The 21,577-nt window shown below is 41.9% G+C and overlaps 1 protein-coding gene across 1 annotated transcript; it reads left to right on the forward strand.

The window, feature by feature from the left end:
- Nucleotides 1-850: 850 nt before the first annotated feature.
- cwc22 (CWC22 spliceosome associated protein homolog) lies at nt 851-20,615 on the forward strand. Its single transcript, XM_034693715.1, has 20 exons — nt 851-972; nt 2,247-2,303; nt 2,432-2,667; nt 4,133-4,380; nt 4,637-4,891; nt 5,433-5,561; nt 5,704-5,872; nt 7,979-8,032; nt 8,152-8,287; nt 9,171-9,377; nt 9,487-9,549; nt 9,635-9,730; nt 10,886-10,967; nt 11,471-11,531; nt 15,443-15,520; nt 16,832-16,984; nt 17,236-17,363; nt 17,538-17,639; nt 19,349-19,533; nt 19,632-20,615. Exons 2-20 carry the CDS (start codon nt 2,249-2,251, stop codon nt 20,360-20,362), a joined length of 3,168 nt encoding a protein of 1,055 aa, XP_034549606.1. The 5' UTR covers nt 851-972; nt 2,247-2,248; the 3' UTR covers nt 20,363-20,615.
- The last annotated feature ends 962 nt before the right edge of the window (nt 20,616-21,577 follow it).

The following is a 21,577-nucleotide window of genomic DNA, read 5'->3' on the forward strand; positions in this document are numbered from 1 at the left end:
CACACATTTACTGTTTAAATGTGAACAAAAATTTCACAAAATTGAACAGAATTTAAGATAACATTTCAGTAGGAGAAAGCACACTTCAACTAATAACAGCACCTGGACAACAAGTTGGACTGATCCCTTAACACAGATTCACTCTCCTTAGCCATCTGCAAAAAGATGCTGCTTTTATCAGTCTGTGGTGTCAAGTGTGTTATTCTATGCTGCAGTCTGCTGGGGAAGCATTATAAAACACAAGGATGCGAGGCGACTGGACAAACTAGTGAGAAGAGCTGGCACTGTGATTGGAACCAGGTTTGACTCACTGGAGGCTGTGGTGGAGAGATGCACATAGAAGAAGCTAGAGGCCATTCTAAATTACACAGATCATACACTTCACAACTTCTTTGTGGACCAGAGAAACAGCAGCAGTGGACGGCTCATCTCTCTGCGCTGCAGGACTGAGAGATACAATCATTCATCCCTGCAGCCATTAGGCTTCATAACTCTCTAGCCAATGGGAGATGAGCTGTCAGACACCTTAATTTCTAGTTTTATGTGATTTTTATAATTGTATCTGACAGACACCTGAATTTCCACCTTTGGGGATTAATAAAATACATTCTATTCTAAAGTATCGAAAAGATTGTTATTGAGGTTTTTTAAATTTTATTGTGAAAAGTACCACAACAGAGTAACAACGTTTAAATATTAGATGGATACTTTAATGACTTAACAAAAGATGCCTGTTTAAATTTAAAGGGAAATATGTTACATTCAAGGGCGATAAGCGCGGCAATCCTCGGAAGAAGTTACCTTTATCACCATTAGAGGGCAATATGAAAACAGTCGCTTCATTCAAACTCTGGGTCTTTTATTTTGAAATCCGGAAGCTTGTGTTGACCCGGAAGTACTGTTTGATTTATTGTAGGAAGTTTTCCGTTGAAAGAACGACACTGATTTAATAAAGAGTCGGAAAACAGAACGGTAAGAGGCTATTAAACACACGGATGAATAAAACAAAAATGTAGAGTATATTTTGAAGGACATACGAGGACAATCTGAACTTTAAAACCGTGTAATGAGCCTGTTAGCTACCTAGCAGTGGCTAAAGTAGGATTAGCCTGCTAGCTAACTTTAGCTCATCCAAACACACATGGCGATTAAAACGAGACTTTCTCCACTCACTTTCAGGCAGTGTTATTATCTCTTATACATGCTTACAGCAACCTTTTACAACATATTCAGACACAGGGACTTGTTCTTTTAGCTGTAGTTGTCGCCGATCATCAATGTGGTCGTTTAACTTTGCGTCAGCTCCTTCTGTAATGTTTGCTACACGTCAATCTAATCCCATTAAGAAGAGTTACTTAAACCTGTAGAGAGACTTTACATTCAGTTTGAAGTGTCAGTTTGTTAACCCTAGAGATAAACAGTGGGAGCTGGGTTGCTTTAGTCTTTCTGTTGTGTTTTGGAATAATGTTATCGAGGCATCGTAATTAAGATAACCTTTATTAAATAATGACAAGGTGTCTTATTTGAAAAAGTAATAATTAAAAGCCTGTGTGTGAATTATTGTAGCATTTCAATCATGATAAAATGTCTCTTTAGTTTCTGCACATTATCGCAAACTCAATATAACCTAAATATGCCATCCCAGTGTTTATAGACTCAATGCTTCATCATGAAATTAAACTAAAAGTTATTTATATATTGAGATTAGATTGTCACTGAATCCTCTGCCTTTCTTTTAGGGCTACACAACCAACTATTATTTCATTTTCTATTGCAACAAACATGTCCCAGAAGTCTGAATTCAACATAATACATTGCAAATAAATTTAAATTATAATGGATAAGTTAAAAATATATATTTGGTGCAAACAAGCAGTGTTTTTTTTTGACACTGCATGTGATATTTACCTATTGTAAGAAGGCTATGGTGTAATGTTTATGCCTTCAAACAATTTATATGTAAGCAGATGAAGCTCATGCTAGCTATAAGTCACCCTTAGATTAATTGATGCCTGTTTAATTTGAGATTTGGATGATTGGGCTGCAAACACAGGTGTTGTGTAAAACAGGAAGTACAGAAGATAGTTGCAGAAATTGTAAAGACACTGATAGACACTCCATTCTGTACGATGTGCCCTGACATCTGATATTTTTGGCATCTCTTTCAAGCCATCTATCTTTATATCTTAATGAGTGATCTGTGATGGTTCTTTATTTATTTACCAGAGTTCTAACTGTGTTTTTAGGTATGGACTCTCCAGGCAGAAGTCGAAGCCCGAGCCCTGAAAAGAAAGAAAACAGCGGTGAGGAGCTCCATCTGTTCCAATTATATGTTGTTGTATTTAAATTGCTGTAGGCGGATTTAAAAAAAAAAAAGAAAAAGTTTACCCCTGCTTACTCTCTCTCTCTAATTATCTCTCTGTGTCTCCAGGACCATCAGAAGAAGACTCGAGTCCAGTGGCAGAGAGGCCCCAAGAGACTGCAGCAGTCGAAAAAAGCCCTGCAGAGAGGCCGTCCCCCCAGGCCAGTCCTGCCGACCGTCCGCCCTCCGGGAGCCCGGCTTCAAGTCCTGCCTCCAGCAGCTCAGACGACAGCACCAGCAGCAGTGATGAGGATGAACACAATGGGACACTGAGGAGGATTAGGAGCAGCGTGGCCCAGATCAAAGTGAGCAACGACTAAGTGAATGTTAGCGGGTCTTCATGTGTACAGACTGCTGTCAACTCTCTGATGTAAGGACTCTGTAATGTGGTGGTTTCTCATCTAGGTCATAACCAAGCAGTCCTGATCTTGGATCCTCTCACACACTGTCTGATAACAGGGGGCAGTTGCTGATGAAGCATAAGTGATATTCATTTTGACCCATCAGCTGTTTAGAAAATATAAGCATGCAAAATAGAGTTGAAGAGAAAGAGATGAAGATTGAATTATTATTTTCACTCTTATGCAGATGCCTGGTAATGTAGGTTTATATAACCCTGGTCTGCAAGCCTGCAAACAAGCAACTGGAATACTTCTCATATTCAGATCTGGTCCTGTGAGATGCAGCATCTGTACGCACAGGATGCAGAGTAGAAGCAGGGACCACATCTTTAGGAGCATTAAATCTGCGTGCTGCATTTACCGCAGGCTATGCAAAGCAATCCAGAAACCTCTCTCCTCAGCAACTTCCTCCGGCTCCTCCAGGGGGGGGATCTCAAGTTATTTCTTAAGCAGAAGAGATCAGCATATTCTGGGCCTACCTCCGGCTCTTCTATCAGTTACATCATGATATATCCCTGGAAATAAATTTCTTCTACTCCTATCAAGAGACTGATGAAGCTCAGCTTGGCTTAAAGACTGAATACAGAGTGGAACGGCTTCAAAGACAAAATAATCCACCTTATTGAGTCTCAGAATTCACAGCTGAACACGTTATATATCTTATTTACTCTTAAGTTTAAGAACATTAGTCTTCGCTTTTAAAAGCAGCATCTGCTCTTGTTTTTCTTGAATGCTCTGGAGAGACCCACCCTAGACGTTTCCTCCCGTTTCCTAATCTTGGCCCGGGCTTCATATTTATCTCTCAGATAACTGATGACGTGTCCTCCTCTCGTGTCATATTTGCGTCAGACGAAAAGTCAAACTGTGTCTGTCAGAGTGGATCCTGTTGAGTGTTCTGTCTCGCGCGGTGAGCTTGGATCATTCAGGTTGTTTCACAGAGATCTGGCCTCATTAAACATTTAGTGACTCTGCATATATCTGGTCTTGCAAAGTTGCCCTCTCAGCAGTTTCAGTTTCCATGGTAACAGGAAATATGATGAGGTCATGATATGTTTGTGAGGCAGAGTTACCAAATACTGAAAACATTTCTTGTGACGGTAAGTGTGTGTAGAGTGACAGGAGAGACCTGTGTGTCCATTACTGTCAGCGTGAACTCCCCGGGTACCAAAAAGCTTTTTATCAAATTAAAACTAACCCAGACTGACTAGACCTGAACCAGAGCTGCTGTGTGGTCTCTCTTTAAAAGGGCAGTCCAGAGTCCTCTATGCAGATCTCCTCCGTCCAACTCTGCAGTGCTTTCAGATGCGTTCAGGATCACAAGACCGGGAGAAAAATGCAGTCACACTCTTTGTTTCTTGTTGTTGTTCAGAGATCAAAATCCAAGTCCCAAGAGCGAGAAAGATCCAGGTCCAGAGATCGAGAAAGATCCAGGTCCGGATCCAGGGAGCGAGACAGATCATGTGGCCGGTCAGGTTCGAGAGACAGAGACCGATCCAGGTCAAGATCCAGATCCAGATCTAGGTCTAGAGGACGAGACAGGTCTGGGTCAAGAGGACGGGACAGATCTAGGTCCAGAGAGAGAGACCGGGACCGCTACAACCGAGGACGCTATAACAGGTAACAGAAGGAGACATTTACTTCACAGCTTTGATTGTCTTTAATTATGTCAAAAACTAGACAGTCAGTTTCTTAAAGACTTGAAGTCAGATCAACGAAATCTTCAAACAACAGATCACACATTTTTCAGCCACACACGAAGAGTTCAGACGTGAGGAATGATTTCATTGATTGTAAAAAGCAGGCTTGTGTGAAAATAGCAGTCCAGCATTTTTTCATAGTTTTTGTTTAATCTCTCACTCTCTGCTCTTCACAGGGATCGCTATGACGATCGCAGAGATGACAGAGGCGGGCGTTACGACAGGCGACGGGATATGGACGGCGGCATGGATCGCAGGAGGCACGGCCGCTGGGCCTCCCCTCCACCAGAGGGGGAGCCAGAAAAGAACGAAGAGCCGCCGGTCAAGAAGAAGAAGGAGGAGATCGACCCGATCCTGACGAGGACGGGGGGAGCTTACATCCCGCCGGCCAAGCTGCGCTTGATGCAGCAGCAGATCACAGACAAGAGCAGGTAAGACGAGGTGTCCTTTACAAACTTAAATCCATACTTAACAAATGTGTGGACTCATCATTCAGATTTAGATTGACTTTTTCGCTTCTTTTTTTAATACAATTCCTAAAGAAAATGTATTTGTTTACTGATTTTATTCCCCTTGAGTTGTTGGATGAAGTTAAGTCATAAATTTGTGAGCAGCTAGTGCAGAACGATGCATTTAAGGACACTCAGACATCTGAGAATTGAGTCTTTGCTTTGAACTCAACTTGTTTAAATACCCAACAGCTGTACGGATGACACATGGACATTATTAAAATGAGCAGCTAACAGTGGAGCACTGAACAAGCATTTGAATGCATCACACTTCCTGTCCTGTAACAAAAAAAATCTCCTCACACCAGATGGTCTATAAAATATCAGCTTTGTTCAGCTGTTTTTATTGAGCTTGCTGCTCAGATTAACTTCCTTCCATCTCTGATTTTCAGATGTCCGTCTGTAATCTGAGCTCTTGATTTAATCTGTGTATGTTGTAACTGTTGTCCTCTCCCCTCTGCAGCCTGGCCTATCAGAGGATGAGCTGGGAAGCTCTGAAAAAGTCCATCAACGGTCTCATCAACAAAGTCAACGTATCCAACATGATCCACATCATCCAGGAGCTGCTGCAGGAGAACATCGTCAGGGGGAGGTAAACAAACACACATTAACTGACATGTTTCTCTAACGATCATTTATTGATTATTAAAAAGAGGAGAGCTTGAGAGTGGAGATTCTGTGCTGTCTGACTCACCCTGCTGCTGTCTGTCTGTCTGTCTGTCTGTCTGTGTCAGGGGTCTGCTGTCTCGCTCCGTGCTGCAGGCTCAGGCAGCGTCTCCCATCTTTACTCACGTCTACTCCGCCGTTGTCGCCATCATCAACTCAAAGTTCCCACAGATTGGAGAGCTGATCCTCAAACGCCTCATCCTGAACTTCAGGAAAAGCTACCGTCGCAACCTCAAGGTACCTGTCGCTCTGACTGACTGTCTGGCTCACTGGATCAATAGGACACGACAACCTATCGATCTATTTACAAAATTCAGTTGATGTTAGTTATTAATGCTTTACTGATGGAAGGGAAAAAACCTGAAATTATCACAAGACCACAGTGAAGCACTCAGACTTTGGCACACATTTGAGTTAGCTGGTATTCAATTCCCAAAATGGCAAAGTAAAGATGCACTCTGAGTTAAATATCTTATTTTTAAGACATATTTTTTGTCTTCTTATGTTTTTATTTGGAGAGGATAGGAGAGCAGGTAGAGCAGGAAACCTGGAGAGAGAGTTGGGAGTGACATCAATTAATCAATCTTTATTTGAATAGCGCCAAATCACAACAAACGGTATCTCAAGATGCTTTACAAACAGAGCAGGTCTAGACCGTACTCTGTTCTATTATTAACAATGACCCAACATCAAGACAGGATAAGATCCAGTCCCATCTTACAGACAGGACTCCGTCTGATCTCATCTTAATCCACCATGAGCAGAGCACTTTGCAGCATTTAACAAGTTACAGTGGCAAGGACAAACTTCCTTTAACAGGCAGAAACCTCCAGCAGGACCAGACTCCTGCTGAGACCGAGCTGGGGTTGGAAAGAGGGATAGAGGAGATGAAGAGAGATAGATGATAGTGGTGAGATGGATAGTATGTGGCAAAGGGGACTGTAAGTTGTAATAAAATGTTGCTCAGTAAAGTTGGAATGTTCCAAATCAATGCTGATGACAAGTGCTCATCCTCACACTGTCTCCTCTCTACGTCAGAGACATTCATCAAAAGCACTCAGCTTGACCGTCAGTTCTGCTTCATGCTGCATTTTAATGTCGGGAGAAACATGAGTGAAGGGTTCGACCCACAGAGCAGCCCCAAAAATAGTCCCCCCCCTGTTTTCTGTTTATTCAATCATAGAGAGCTCTGAATCTATTTGTGAGGATGTCAAAGATTTCTGGCTCCAGTGACTCAGATGGAAATGTTCCAGGTCGAGTGGACTGAAGCTGTTTGAGTTTAATGAACAGAGACGAAAAGACACTGGAGCTAAGTAAGAGAAACAGCTGACAGCAGTACGAGAGAGAGATGAGCTCTGACCGGATCTTTTCATTTGTGGTTAATCTGCAAATTAATTTCCTTTAATAGTTTACACAGTTTTTAGTCTGTGAGCATCTAAGGAAGTGAAAAATGCTCATGGTTTTTCTTACAACAATCAAACGCCCTCCTGATTTAATATCAGGAATAAAAGGCAGAACATGCTGGGAGCAAAATGTGACATTAACCTTCTATTTGAAAACTCACTGAGGAGGATAATTGATTATTTAAATAGATTATAATCAAAGATTATTGGATTAATCGTTCCTGAAAATACAGCTCAGTGTGTGTTTCCCTCACAGCAGCAAACGTCTGCACTCTCCCTTCATTTAGTGACATCTCCTAGAGCTGGGCGATAATTATCATGATATAATTTTTCTCAATATAAATATAAAAAATGTTCAATACAAATTCGATATAAATAAACCTGTAATTACATCCCCCAACTACTGGAAACAGAATGAGTCTAATGAACCTTAAAGATACTTGCCACCCAACATTAGACAGATGAAGAAGACTTGAACAGCCAATCATGTCGTAGGGTGAGAAGTAGGCGGAGCTTAAAGACTTAAAATTGGATATATCTTTGTTGTAAATTTAAATCAAATTATACAAATTACCTCAACCTGAGAAAATAAGAATCTTCAAACTAAAACTTCCAAAAAATATCATCTTACACAAAAGACCTGCTTCCTGTTAGCACCGTCAGAAATGATGGATTCAAGAAGCTCATCAGAAAACTGAATCCAGATACAAACTAACAAACTGTCTGCTTTCTTTAACTTTCAATCAGGAGCAAAAAATCTGACTTTAGATTTAAATGAAATCATGATTTGATCTTATTGTGATAACATCATTTTCAATATCGCCCAGCTATAACGTCTCCACTTTTAAAAACATGAGCATTAAAAAGTTAGCATTATAATAGCAGTAGCATCAGTTAGTTCCTGTGTTGTATTAAACCCGGCTTGTCTTTTGATTTACAGCAACAGTGCCTGACAGCCTCAAAGTTTGTGGCTCATCTCATCAACCAGAACGTGGTAAGTCCTGACGTCCGACCTGAATCTGAGCAAAGGTGTTTGTCACTAGTTGAAGTTTATCTCAAAGGAAGTGTGTTTACCTCACTCTCTCTCTTTACTCTGATGTCTCTCATCCTCAGGCCCATGAGGTGCTGTGTCTGGAGATGCTCACTCTGCTGCTGGAGCGTCCGACTGACGACAGCGTCGAGGTCGCCATTGCCTTCCTGAAGGAGTGCGGACTCAAACTGACCGAGGTGTCACCGCGAGGAATCAACGGTACGGAATTAATCACTTATGAATGTTACAGATGCAGCAAGAGGTTACCTTGAGGTACTGGAAAATGTGAGAGACAATATATAGAGGAGAGGATTGATTTGATACATTTAAATAAAGACAAAGAGAAGTTATAAGAGCAGAATATAACATCATCACTGTGATGGAATTCAGCAACAAACTGGACACTGGACACAGAAGACTCAGGAGACTCTGACGGCTTATGTTGAAATAGTTTATGTAGAACTTGGCCAAGGAGAAATAACATAACAGTACACAGGCAGGAGAGTGCAGTGCTATGCCAAGTCAGTTCTGACAGACAAAACCCTTGGCATGGTATTTATTCCCTCTGAAGACGACACTAAAGTTAGATAACCATGTTTGGACAATGGGAACACAACAAGTGGGAAGAAGACCTGTGCTCTAGTTCTGGAGACAGTAAGTCGGCCATAACACATAGATAAAGACAGGAGCAGGGGGAGAGACCTTGACTACTACCCTGACACGATCTCGCCCGTCACGATCTCGCCCGTCACAGATGACATAGGAAACAAGTTACTCTAAACATGACATTTAGACTGAAAGAATACAATAGTTAAACATTCTTATATACATATATATAAGACTATGAAAATTCCACGACAATCACCATGAAGCAGCATGTTTTATGAACATGTGACGTCTACTGTTTTGCCTTGAGGACGTTACAGAGAAATAAGCAGACAATCTCTGAGAGAAAACAACCAACAACTCCTTAAATTTATACCACTATGTATGTAATGACAGATTAATATGTACCTGTGCAATACAGCAGCAACTGCAGTGTTTTCCTACACCTGTTTTTCAATGCATATGATGCTAAAATGATCTTCTTATCTTCTTCCAGCTATATTCGAGCGTCTCAGGAATGTCCTTCACGAGTCCAGCATCGATAAGAGGGTCCAGTACATGATTGAGGTGATGTTCGCCATCAGAAAGGACGGTTTCAAAGACCACCCTGTGATCCCAGACGGCCTGGACCTGGTGGACGATGAGGACCAGTTTACCCACATGCTACCTCTGGACGACGAGTACAACACGGAGGATATCCTCAGTAAGCCTCAGAGACGCAGAGTAGAGGGAGACCTCACCGTGCTCTAATGTTCCTCACCTGTAAATATTCACTCTGTCTATGAAGCCCTTACATGTGTGTGTTCTTTCAGATGTGTTCAAGCTGGACCCGGACTTCCTGGAAAACGAAGAGAAATACAAAACCATTAAAAAAGGTGAGAACCTGCAAAACACGACACGCTCTCACCCAGCTGTCCAATCAGCTGACACGTCCTTTAACCAGCTGTCTCCTGCTGACAGAAATCCTGGACGAGGGCAGCAGCGATTCAGGGGAGGACGGAGACGGGAGTGATGAAGATGAGGAGGACGAAGAAGAGAAAGAGGGGGAAGAAGAAGGTGAGTAAGATGGGTATTCCAAAACTGTATTTTGGCTCCAGAGGTGCGGTGCAGGTTGACACCTGAGAATAAAAACCTGATGATGTCACAGTGATGTCATCAAGGTTATCTTAGCTTCAGCTTGGGTCAAGAAATAGAGCTGTGAGACTTCGTTCTTAAAGGAGAAAGGGGTGTTGTAGAAAGACGATCAGATGTTGTTGCATAACAGGAAGTGTGGAAAACATCAAAAACAGGATGTGTGATTATCGTCAGAGAAGAAGAAGAGCTTCAGTCAGCAAATCAGCTGGATTAAAATACTCAAATACAATTTATCTTCACAAATGTTTTTATTTTGATCCCATAGTCACCTCAGTAAGGACTGTCACAACCCAGGAGACCACACAGAGTCTGTAAGGAATAAACAGTGTTTTTGTTAGACAACTCAAGCAAACAAAAAGCTGAAGGCAGTCTGCAGGCCAGGGAAGAGAGCCAGAGTGAGCTGAAGGTCTACCAGTCTGCTCAGGTGTGCTGCGTCACGGTCGATCTCACTGAAGGTTCCACCCAAAACCTACCTGAAAGACAGCAGGGCAACAAAAAGGAACACAACAAACAAAGGCCGTCACAGGATGAATAAAGTTAATCACAGAGACGATCTATTTAATCATTGGACCGCAAGAGCTCAAGGAGGAAGCAGCTGTTACTTTGATGTAGGCAATAAATGTAAGGAGTGGCACAAGAGAACTCATGCTTTAAAAAGAAAAGGAAACACTCCCTTAGTAAAAAAAATGTGGTCCAGAACCAGAATCATTAACATGTTAGAGTGAGCAGCAGCTGATTTGCTCCTCCTCTTCAGAGAGGGCTAAAAGAAAAGAAGAGAGGAGAAGAGAGGAGACTCAGGTGTCCGGAGTGTTTTTGTAATCTCTTCTTCAGCCAAAAGGGGGAGACAGAAACTCCTCACTGTTGTTAAAAAAGGAGGGAAAGTCCAGTTTGAAGCCTTTAAAGAACAACTGAGAATCAAAGGACACTTTGATTAACCTTGTACCGTTCAATATTCTGATTAAAGGTGGATGATAATCTAGATTGAGATAATTTTTGGTGTGAAGACATTTATTTTTTAATAATACATAATCATGAAAACTGCCTCCTAAAGTTCCCCTCTGTCCATCTGTCCCTCAGATGAAAAGGTCACCATCTTTGATAAGACAGAAGTCAACCTGGTGGCTTTCAGAAGAACCATCTACCTCGCCATACAGTCCAGGTATGCACACACACACACACACACTTATACTGAAAACACACACACTCATACACACTCACACAGGCAGTGACTCAGTTGTCTCTCTGGATTTTGGTAGTTATTTACAGCTCCTTCTATATTTGAGGGGCTTGGACTCGTATTTAAAGCGGTGTTTAAAGCTGTGTGTGTGAGTGTGTGTCTCTGTGTGTGTGTGTGTGTGTGTGTGTGTGTGTGTGTGTGTGTGTGTGTGTGTGTGTGTGTGTGTGTGTGTGTGTGTGTGTGTGTGTGTGTGTGTGTGTGTGTGTGTGTGTGTGTGCAGCCTAGTTACCATGGTTTCACTGAAGAACGGTTCACAGGTTTGGAGAATGAGATGAAAGACTGAAACAGATTGAGGATATTACAAATAAACAGTTACACACACACACACACACACACACACACACACACACACTCTGTTATACTTGAACTCATTGATGAACTCTTATTGATTGATTGATTTCCTGATTGATTGACTCTTCCCTCAGTTTGGACTTTGAGGAGTGCGCTCACAAATTGATCAAGATGGACTTTCCTGACAGCCAGACGGTGAGTTCACACACTCTCTCTCTCTCGCACACTCATACACTTGGCGACTGCACAAAGGCTTCAGTGACACACCCAAACACACACACATATAAAACACACACACACATGTATTAATGAGGATAATGTTTTCCACTGGAGAGGACTGTGCGTCTCTACTGAGGCTGAATCTGAAAATATCAGTGACTCTGAAGTGTGGATGAATAAAAGGAGCTGACGTTTAATTGGACACAGTTTTTCATCTTTAGTTTTAGTTCATCTCTAAAATAATTTATTCATAAAGTAAAAAAGGATTTGAAATTTAAGGATGTCCAACCAGAAATATGTAGTTTTCTGGTAAATAAATTTGACATAGCAGATTTTACTTTAAGAGATAGTCTCGTATGCATCACATCTGTATCCTCGTAACATCACCACCTGTTCGTGCCCATTATATTTTAGCAGAGGACAAAGGGATTACAGTGACATGAATCTTAATTGTAGCCGAATCTGTTTACACAAAGAACGTCCTCAGAAGTATACATACACCAGCTGTGTGTGTGTATTTATGAGGTCAGCGCAGACGACCCTGTCAGACCTCGTTCCGTCAGCATCAGGACTGAATCACTCAACACAACAGCTGGAACACAAACAAACACACACACTCATCCTGTGACACACTCTCCACTCACAGACACAAAGTTTTCACGTCAACATCAACCAGTGTGAGATCGTCTCGTACTAATAAACAAAGCAGAGTGATGATGAAGACTCAGTGACTGAGCTAAACCTTGTTTAGAGGCATGTTAGTGTGGTCATGGTGGCTGCCAGCCAAACTCTTGTATGCTCACAATATCACTGACATTTACCAGGTGTAAGGGTCCCTCTGTGTGCCAACTTAGCATGCTGACATTGGCTGACTTAATCTGTGGGAATTATTGTCTTATTTACAAACCCAGTTACAACAAAGTTTGGACCACAGAGTTGAGTCTGTTTTTCAAGAATCAAGAAATCTTTATTGCAAAGTGAGATCGCACACAAGGAATTTGACGTGGTGAATGGAAAACTGGTACTTAACAACAAGACTGTAAGGACACAACAAGACTGTAAGGACACAACAAGACAGTAAGGACACAAGACAGTAAGGCCACAAGACAGTGTAAGGAGACAACAAGACAGTAAGAAGACAGTAAGGACACAACAAGACAGTAAGGACACAACAAGACAGTAAGGACACAACAAGACAGTAAGGACGCAACGCGACAGTAAGGACACAACAAGACAGTAAGGACACAAGACAGTAAGGAGACAACAAGACAGTAAGGACACAACAAGACAGTAAGGACACAACAAGACAGTAAGGACGCAACGCGACAGTAAGGACACAACAAGACAGTAAGGACACAAGACAGTAAGGAGACAACAAGACAGTAAGAAGACAGTAAGGACACAACAAGACAGTAAGGACACAACACGACAGTAAGGACACAACAAGACAGTAAGGACACAACAAGACAGTAAGGACACAACAAGACAGTAAGGACACAAGACAGTAAGGACACAACAAGACAGTAAGAAGACATCAAGGACACAACAAGTCGGTAAGAAGACATCAAGGACACAACAAGACAGTAAGAAGACATCAAGGACACAACAAGACAGTAAGGAGACAACAAGACATTAAGAAGTCAGTAAGGACACAACAAGACAGTAAGAAGAAATCAAGGACACAACAAGACAGTAAGAAGAAATCAAGTAAGAAGACATCAAGGACACAACAAGACAGTAAGAAGACATCAAGGACACAACAAGTCGGTAAGAAGACATCAAGGACACAACAAGACAGGAAAGACACAGCAAGACATTAAGAAGTCAGTAAGGACACAACAAGACAGTAAGAAGACATCAAGGACACAACAAGACAGTAAGGACACAACAAGACAGTAAGAAGAAATCAAGGACACAACAAGACAGTAAGAAGAAATCAAGGACACAACAAGACAGTAAGGACACAACAAGACAGTAAGAAGACATCAAGTAAGAAGACATCAAGGACACAACAAGACAGTAAGGACACAACAAGACAGTAAGAAGAAATCAAGGACACAACAAGACAGTAAGAAGAAATCAAGGACACAACAAGACAGTAAGGACACAACAAGACAGTAAGAAGACATCAAGTAAGAAGACATCATGGACACAACAAGACAGTAAGAAGACAGCAAGGACACGACAAGACATGAAAGACACAGCAAGACATTAAGAAGTCAGTAAGGACACAACAAGACAGTATGGACACAACAAGACAGTAAGAAGACATCAAGGACACAACAAGACAGTAAGAAGACAGTAAGGACACAACAAGACAGTAAGGACACAACAAGACAGTAAGGACACAAGACAGTAAGAAGACAGTAAGGACACAACAAGACAGTAAGAAGACAGTAAGGACACAACAAGACAGTAAGGACAATAAATATAGAAACCTAAAAACTAACCTTGAAAATTCTAAATAAAAATAAAAAATACTATCTGTTCAAAGAAAGGTATAGAAGTACTTTTAAGACATAAATAATTTGATTAGCCGAAGCCAGCAAATTTTAGTGGATGAATATAATAATAAAATAAATTACAATATTGCACGTGGTTGTTGAGATATTGCACTGGAAATCAAAGTACTGCACATGTATGTGTTGTATCACAGGAGTCTTTAGTGGTTTATAGTATGATTGTTTATGAGGAATACAGCCCGAGGGAAGAAGCTGCTCCGGTGTCGGGATGTTCTGGTGCTCAGAGTTCTGAAGCACCGACCGGAGGGCAGCAGGTCAAAGAGGTGGTGACCCGGGTGAGAGGGCTCAAAGATTACGACCATTATGTTTGGCGCCTTATTAAACATGAACCCCAATAATAACAGACAAGAAATGTAGGAACAAACAGAGACATACAAAGTACAGGAGAACTAACTGAAGACAACAGGTTGGTATGATAGACAATAAATGAAACAGCATGAATTACCTAGATTTTAACATTTAAATGACATTTTAAAAAGATAATAACCTCTGTGGATCATGTTTAAGGGCCCTGCTGCAGAACATCAAGATGTGTCTGAAGTCGAATTCTGTTCAGGAAATTCGTCTGAAGACAACACGGTTGAAATAGAAACATCTCTCTGCGTCTCAAAGTCTTCTGGGAAAGGTCGCAGAGGTCAGCGTTTGAACGTGTTTCTGTGTAACATGAGACGCTGCCATCACATATCTGCTCACATGTCATCACAGCTGCTTTCTACACATCACACACCCAAAACAAAGTCTGGAGCTGCTGTTTAACTATATGTTGAGTGATGGGGTCGGAATCTGGATCTCACGTCTTGGATGTGACCTTCCTCTGGTTTTACAACTCTGTGTTCAGGAAATTCACATCTTCAGTTGTTTTTTGGTGGGAGGCATTTTTGCCTTTATTGGCTGGATAGGACAGCTGGAGAGAGACAGGAAATGTGGGGAGTAGAGAGAGGGGGAAGACGAGCAGCAAGTGGTTTAGGCTGGGGCGCATTCTTAGACCTCTAGGCCAGGGGTTCCCAAACTTTACCATGCCAAGGCCCCCCCAAACAGCATTAGCTTCTGGCCGGGGACCCCCTTTGCAAACCCACAGACAATGCTTCAAAATATTAACAAACGTGTTGTAAAAAAAATATATATATATATTTAGATTATATTTTTTTTCCCTTCCCTCCAATTTTCTGAGGCCCCACTAGTGCCCCCTTGCACTTTGAAAACCCCTGCTCTAGGCCAACAACGACCCTACATCTTCAGTCTTGACTGTAGCCCAGTTTAATTCTCAGCTGTACGGGACAGTTCACTCAGCAACTGATAAAAAATTTCATGAACTTTAATGTTGATTTTGTGTTTTAATAAGGTGTTTTATGTTTGTGTGAACAGAAAGAGCTGTGCAACATGATCCTGGACTGCTGCGCCCAACAGAGGACCTATGAGAAGTTTTTTGGACTTCTTGCCGGGGTGAGACAGATGCACACACACACACACACACACACTGATTTGTACTGACTTTATATAAAGAGTCAAGTCCCTCCACAATGCAAAAATAATATTTATCAAGTCTGGAAGTTTTATTTTTATATTTCCAGGATTCAAAATGTTTTTGATTTTTTAATATCACATCTGTTAAGACACATTTTGCACTGTTTTATTGAACTATTAGTTTTAGATTACATTTTTAACTTCTTGCTTTAATGTCAATGAAGACCAACCAAAACAGAGGCATGTCATTTTTCCTTAATGTAAGGCCTTTACATGAATTTGACATAAAATCAAAGGTTTGGAACAATGCCATGAAAAACTCCAGACTATTTTTTTTTTTTTTTTTTTTTAATTTTTTATTTCTTTTTTAATGGTGTTTTTGTTTTTAATTTAAAAAAAATATATATATATATTTTTAAAAAAAAAAATTATTGGGATCCCCATTAGCTTCAACAGTGTGTTCGCTAGTCTTCCTGGGGTCCACATAACAAAACAAAAATAAGAAAAAAAATTATTTAGAATCACACATTAACCAAAACAAAAATGCCATAGCTGCCAATTATAAAAATCCATAATGAAAATGCAAAATAACGAAGTATCTGAGCAAATAAATGATGAGTAGCATTAAACAACAAAATAATGGAAACAAAAACAATATTGTCACAAACCTGTGGCCCCAAAAATGAATAAAACAAAAAGTTTCAAAACAGTGATTACGCAACGTCTGTGAGAAATTCATCAGCATTTGTTTTAGGGACTTTTTTAAAGAACATCTGACTATGACTACATTTAAAAGAGGAGGTCTAAAACTCACAGCTGTGTTCTGCTACTTCTATAAAAACAAGTCATAGTAAACCTGATTGCTTCATCTTCCTTTATATAATTCAATTTAATGTGCACACGTTCAATAAATACCACGATGACTTATCCAAGTGGGAGAAATGACACAGTTTGCCTGTTAAGCGCTGCCTGTAACGTGGGCCTGCGTCGAGCTGCCAGGCTGAGGGAAGAGTCTGTGGTGTGACACTTTATTTTTAGATATTTCTCAATTTGAACTTTAAATTTCTGTCCTCTCTTGATCATTCATGAGTCACCGACTTATTTTGATCCCATATTGTCAGGTTACAATGAAGCAAGTGCTGTCACTAATAATAAGCCACACATGATCAGGTCCGGTTTTTGTTTGTCGTCTTTGTTCAGAGAGAACATTTGACCAAATTGAAGGCACAAGTTAAAATTTAGGTGTGTGTGTTTGTGTGTGTGTGTGTGTTTGTGTGTGTGTGTTTTTAGAGATTCTGCCTGCTGAAGAAGGAGTACATGGAGAGTTTCGAAGGGATCTTTGCAGAGCAGTATGACACAATTCATCGTCTAGAGACCAACAAACTGAGAAATGTGGCTCGACTGTTCGCTCACTTGCTGTACACCGACTCTGTGCCCTGGAGTGTAAGGACACACGTACACACACACACACGTACACACACACACACACTAAGCTACAAGATCCAATTAGGTTGTTAAACTCACATGTATCGCACAACAAACCGATTGTTCCTGAGCTTTTCTTTCCCTCATAATTCATGATACTTGATGTCTCTATCTAACATTCCCTCCCTCTCTCTCTCTCTCTCTCTCTCTCTCTCTCTCTCTCTCTCTCTCTCTCTCTCTGCTGTGTATTGTGAATGTCCCTCGACCAGGTGTTGGAGTGTATCCGGATGAGTGAGGAGACAACAACATCCTCCAGCAGGATCTTTGTGAAGATCCTTTTCCAGGAGCTCTGTGCCTACATGGGTCTCCCCAGACTCAACCAGAGACTTAAAGACCAGTAAGAACTCCTGCACAAGCACATTTCTCTGAGTTATTTTGGATGCTATTTAAAGACATAAAGTAAAGCCCTGATGGAGAATAAATACTTAAATATGAAAACTTAATTTAAAAGAGATAAAACACCAGATATAATGTGAGTATGCAATGTAAGATGAGTGTTTGTGTGTTTCAGGACACTGCAGCCGTTCTTTGAAGGTCTGTTTCCTCGTGATAATCCGAGAAACACTCGCTTCGCCATCAACTTCTTCACCTCTATTGGACTGGGAGGACTGACGTAAGAGACACATGAAATATACACATACTGTTTGTATAACCTTGAACACGTACAAGAATTAGGGATGCACCAATCCGATCCTGGTATCAGATATCGGCTAGATCAGACTCAAAAAGCTAGATCGGATATTGGTGACAAAGGGCCGATATGTAGCGCTGATCCATATGGCAGATCTATTCATCTCAGTTCTAAGCGCCGGCCTGTCTGTGCATTTTTGCCCGGCGGAGCATGATGGAGGATAACTACAGAGGCTCTGCAGTTTAGGTGCATTTCACGCTTCTTTTGCTAACAACTCCACCGGAAACTTGCAACATGTGCAGCGGTAATGTTTCAATGGATGGCGGTCCCCCTGAAAAATATAATGGAAGCCCAAAGGAGGAAGTTTACGTCCGCTGTAGCCGACTGCAAATAAGGAATAAACCTTCTATCTAACGGACAGGTTATTGGATTTAATTGTTCCAGATCCTTGAAATAAAGGGATTCCAGCCTCTGGTTTAGCACTTGGAACCCAGGTACAGTTCACCATCAAGTCAGAAAAGCCTGAAGTTGCCAAAACATGATTCTACCCTCACATTAAGGAATAGAGATTGTTAAATCAATACCAGGATCTGATCGGCTAGTATCGGTATCGGCAGATACCAAAGCCCAGGTATCGATATCGATATCGGTATCGGGACCTAAAAAGTAGGATCGGTACATCCCTAATAAGAATGTCTAAATCAATCAATCTTTATTTTTATAGCGCCAAATCACAACAAACGTTATCTCAGGACACTTTTACAAACATAGGAGGTCTAGACCACTCTATGTCAAATTATGAACAGAGACCCAACTTCTAGACAGGGTAAGACTCAGTCTGACCCAAACCTTAATCCATCATGAGCATTGCACATCGCAGTATTTAGCTATATACAACAGGTGACATCTTATTTATGAGCATCTTATTCCAAACATGAATCTGCTGTGAATAAAGTGTTCTTTCAGGCTTTAAGATCTTAAAAAACTTTGACATGTTCAGGACAAGATCAGCACAGAGATGGAATGCGTTGCTTTGTCCACAGGGGGCGCCAGCATCAGTACAAACCAAAAGTTCCTCACAGGACCTTTAAGATCCTAGGAGGTGATGTTTATGGAGCGTGAGATCGACAGCTGACGCTGCACCGAGCCGTTGTGGTGAAGAGGGAGCTGAGCCGGAAGGCAAAGCTTTCAATTTACCAGTCGGTGTATATTCCAACCCTCACCTATAGTCATGAGCTGTGGGTCATGACCGAAAGAATAAGATTTCAGATACGGGTGAAGCGGCTGAAATGAGTTTCCTCTGGAGGGTGTCTGGGCTCAGCCTTAGAGAGAGAGTCAGGAGCTCAGACATCTGGAGGGAGCTCAGAGTAGAGCTGCAGCTCCTCTGCATCCAAAGGAGTCAGCTGAGGTGGTTCGGGCATCTGATAAGGATGCCTCCCGGACGCCTCCCTTTAGAGGTATTCTAGGAGAAGGTCCAGAAGGGATTATATATCCCGCCTGGTCTGGGATCGCTTCAGGATTCCCCAGGAGGAGCTGGAAAGTGTTGCTGGGGAGAGGGATGTGTGGGTCAATTTGCTTGGAGTGCTACCTCCACGACCTGACCCCTGATAAGAGGAAGAAAATGGATAGATGGATGGAGTTGATGTTTAAACATTTTTTATTTCACCTTTATTTCCCTCTCTTTCTTTCAGGGATGAGTTGAGGGAACATCTGAAGAATGCTCCCAAGATGATCATGACCCAGAACCAGGAGGTTGAATCCTCTGACACCTCTTCCTCATCATCATCCTCGTCCTCATCCGACTCCTCCTCCTCAGACTCCTCTAGCGAATCAGATTCAGACTCGTCAGACTCCTCCTCCAGCAGCAGCAGCTCAGGTACATCCATGTTAATGTATTCAAGCTTCTTCCTGTTGAAATATCAATATCTGCTTTTTATTTATCATGAGTGATTCATTCTCTGCCTTGACCTCCAGACTCAGACTCCAAACACCGGAAGAAGAAGAGGAGGAAAGACCAAGGCGAGGAGAAGAAGAAGAACAAGAAGAAAAAAGAGAAGGTGAAGAAGAAGAAAGACAAACCATCTGACAAAAAGCGAGCGGTGAGAAAGAGCGACGACGAGGATGACAGTGACGATGAGAACCAGAAGAAAAAGGACAAGAAAGGCCGTGCACGAGAGGTAGAGGAGCGCGAGCGTCCACGTGAGGTAGAGGAGCGCGGGCGTGCACAGGATGTAGAGAAGCGTGGGCGTGCACGTGATGTAGAAGAGCGTAGCCGTGCACATGATGTAGAAGAGCGCGGGCGTGCACGTGATGGAGAAGAGAGGGAACATGTACGTCAGGTAGAGGAGCGAGAGCGTGCACGTGACGTAGAGGAGCGCGGGCGTGCACGTGAAGGTGAAGCAGAGGAGAGGGAACGCGTACGCGATGGTCCACGCCGAAACCGACGGGACGAGAGAGCAGAAGAAGAGGAGGAGCGGCAGGACGAGGAGAGGAGAAGAAAAGTGGACGTTCAAGGCCGACAAAGGGACGGAGAGAGGGAGAGAGACAGAGACCGAGGGAGGGAGAGAGACCGAGAAAGGGGGAGAGAGAGAGATTATGAGGAGAAAAGGGAGAGCGAGAGAGAGCGAGAGAGGCAGAGGGACACAGAGAGGAATAAAGAGAACAGAGACAGGAACAGAGAGAGAGAGGAGAGGAGGAGGAGATAAAGCCCTTCATCCCTCCGTCCTGAAGCAGCAGTGATGGACTGATGATTGACAGACGTGTGAAGCCTTCATCTTTCCTTGCTGTCATCCTTCTCCTCTTCACGTCATCCCGTCTCACTCTGGTGTATTGGATTTGGGACCCATCTTTCTCTCCCTCTCCCTCTCTATGTTTTTCTGTCTGTATTTTCTATAATGATATTTGTTGTTAATGAAATGTGAAAAAAAAAAACATTAAAGTTGCTTTAGATGTTTTAAATCTGTCTCTGTTTTGTTTTTGCTTCCTTCCAACCTCAGTCTTTACTCGTACTTTACTTTAGTGTTGTTGAGTAAATGTCCCTCTGGGATTATGGAGAGTTCTCCTCATGTTTGCAGTGTATGCAAAGCTGACAGAGCTTGTAATCATTCTGCGCATAAACTTGGTCAAACAAAATCTCTGGTTGTTGGAAGAAAATGAAATTTACAGCTTCACTGAGCCGAGGCCGAAAAGACAGAGAACACCAACAGTGACAAAGTCTATTGTTTCTGATGTGCTGGATGATGGAAGAAACAACAGAGGCCTTGGAGGTCATTTCCAGGCGATTGTAAGTTATTTTTTCATTGTATGTTGTATTTGTTTAATATGCTTTTAGTTTTGACGACATACACTAGCTAGTATTCTAACCTGTTAGACACAGTTAACTTAGAAGTACGACCGTTAGTTTGAGTTCCTTGCTGCCATTTTCTAGCAACAGTGTTCTTTTGAATACTCTGCCGTATATCTGGCTCTGAGTTCTGTCCGCTGTGCTGCATAAATTAAGACCTTTTTTTCCTTAAAGCTGGGGTTGGTAGTCAGATTTAGATACATGTTTTGGTGTTTTCTTACCACTGAGTGAGACATGAGTTGACGTAATGCAAAAAAGGGGATTTGTGGGTTTAAGTATTGTTTTTGAGGATATTTGTTCTCTGGGTATTTTGAGGACGTTAGGCCGGGTTTAGTTAAAGGTGACATATCACGCTTTTTTCATCAATATATATTGGTCTAAGAGGTCCCCAAAACATGTCTTTAAAGTTTATGCTCAAAAAAACACTTTGAAATCAGATTTTGGTCTGCCTGAAAATCCCTCTTCTTCAGTCTTCCTCAGAACACTCTGTTTTCCCTCTGACCACGCCCCCTCAGGAAGTGGATGTGCGCTCGGCTCTCCGGCACGTTGACCTAATGTTTACATGTTTGCTGAATAT

Source organism: Notolabrus celidotus, chromosome 10, assembly GCF_009762535.1.
Source record: "Notolabrus celidotus isolate fNotCel1 chromosome 10, fNotCel1.pri, whole genome shotgun sequence".
In the NCBI taxonomy this organism is placed as follows: Eukaryota; Metazoa; Chordata; class Actinopteri; order Labriformes; family Labridae; genus Notolabrus; species Notolabrus celidotus.

Coding starts and splice junctions, on each gene's coding strand:
- cwc22 (XM_034693715.1), top strand. CDS start 2,249: ATGGACTCTCCAGGCAGAAGTCGAAGCCCGAGCCCTGAAAAGAAAGAA. Junction 9,550..9,634: donor ATACAAAACCATTAAAAAAG/GTGAGAACCTGC, acceptor TCCTGCTGACAG/AAATCCTGGACGAGGGCAGC. Junction 9,731..10,885: donor GAAAGAGGGGGAAGAAGAAG/GTGAGTAAGATG, acceptor TCTGTCCCTCAG/ATGAAAAGGTCACCATCTTT.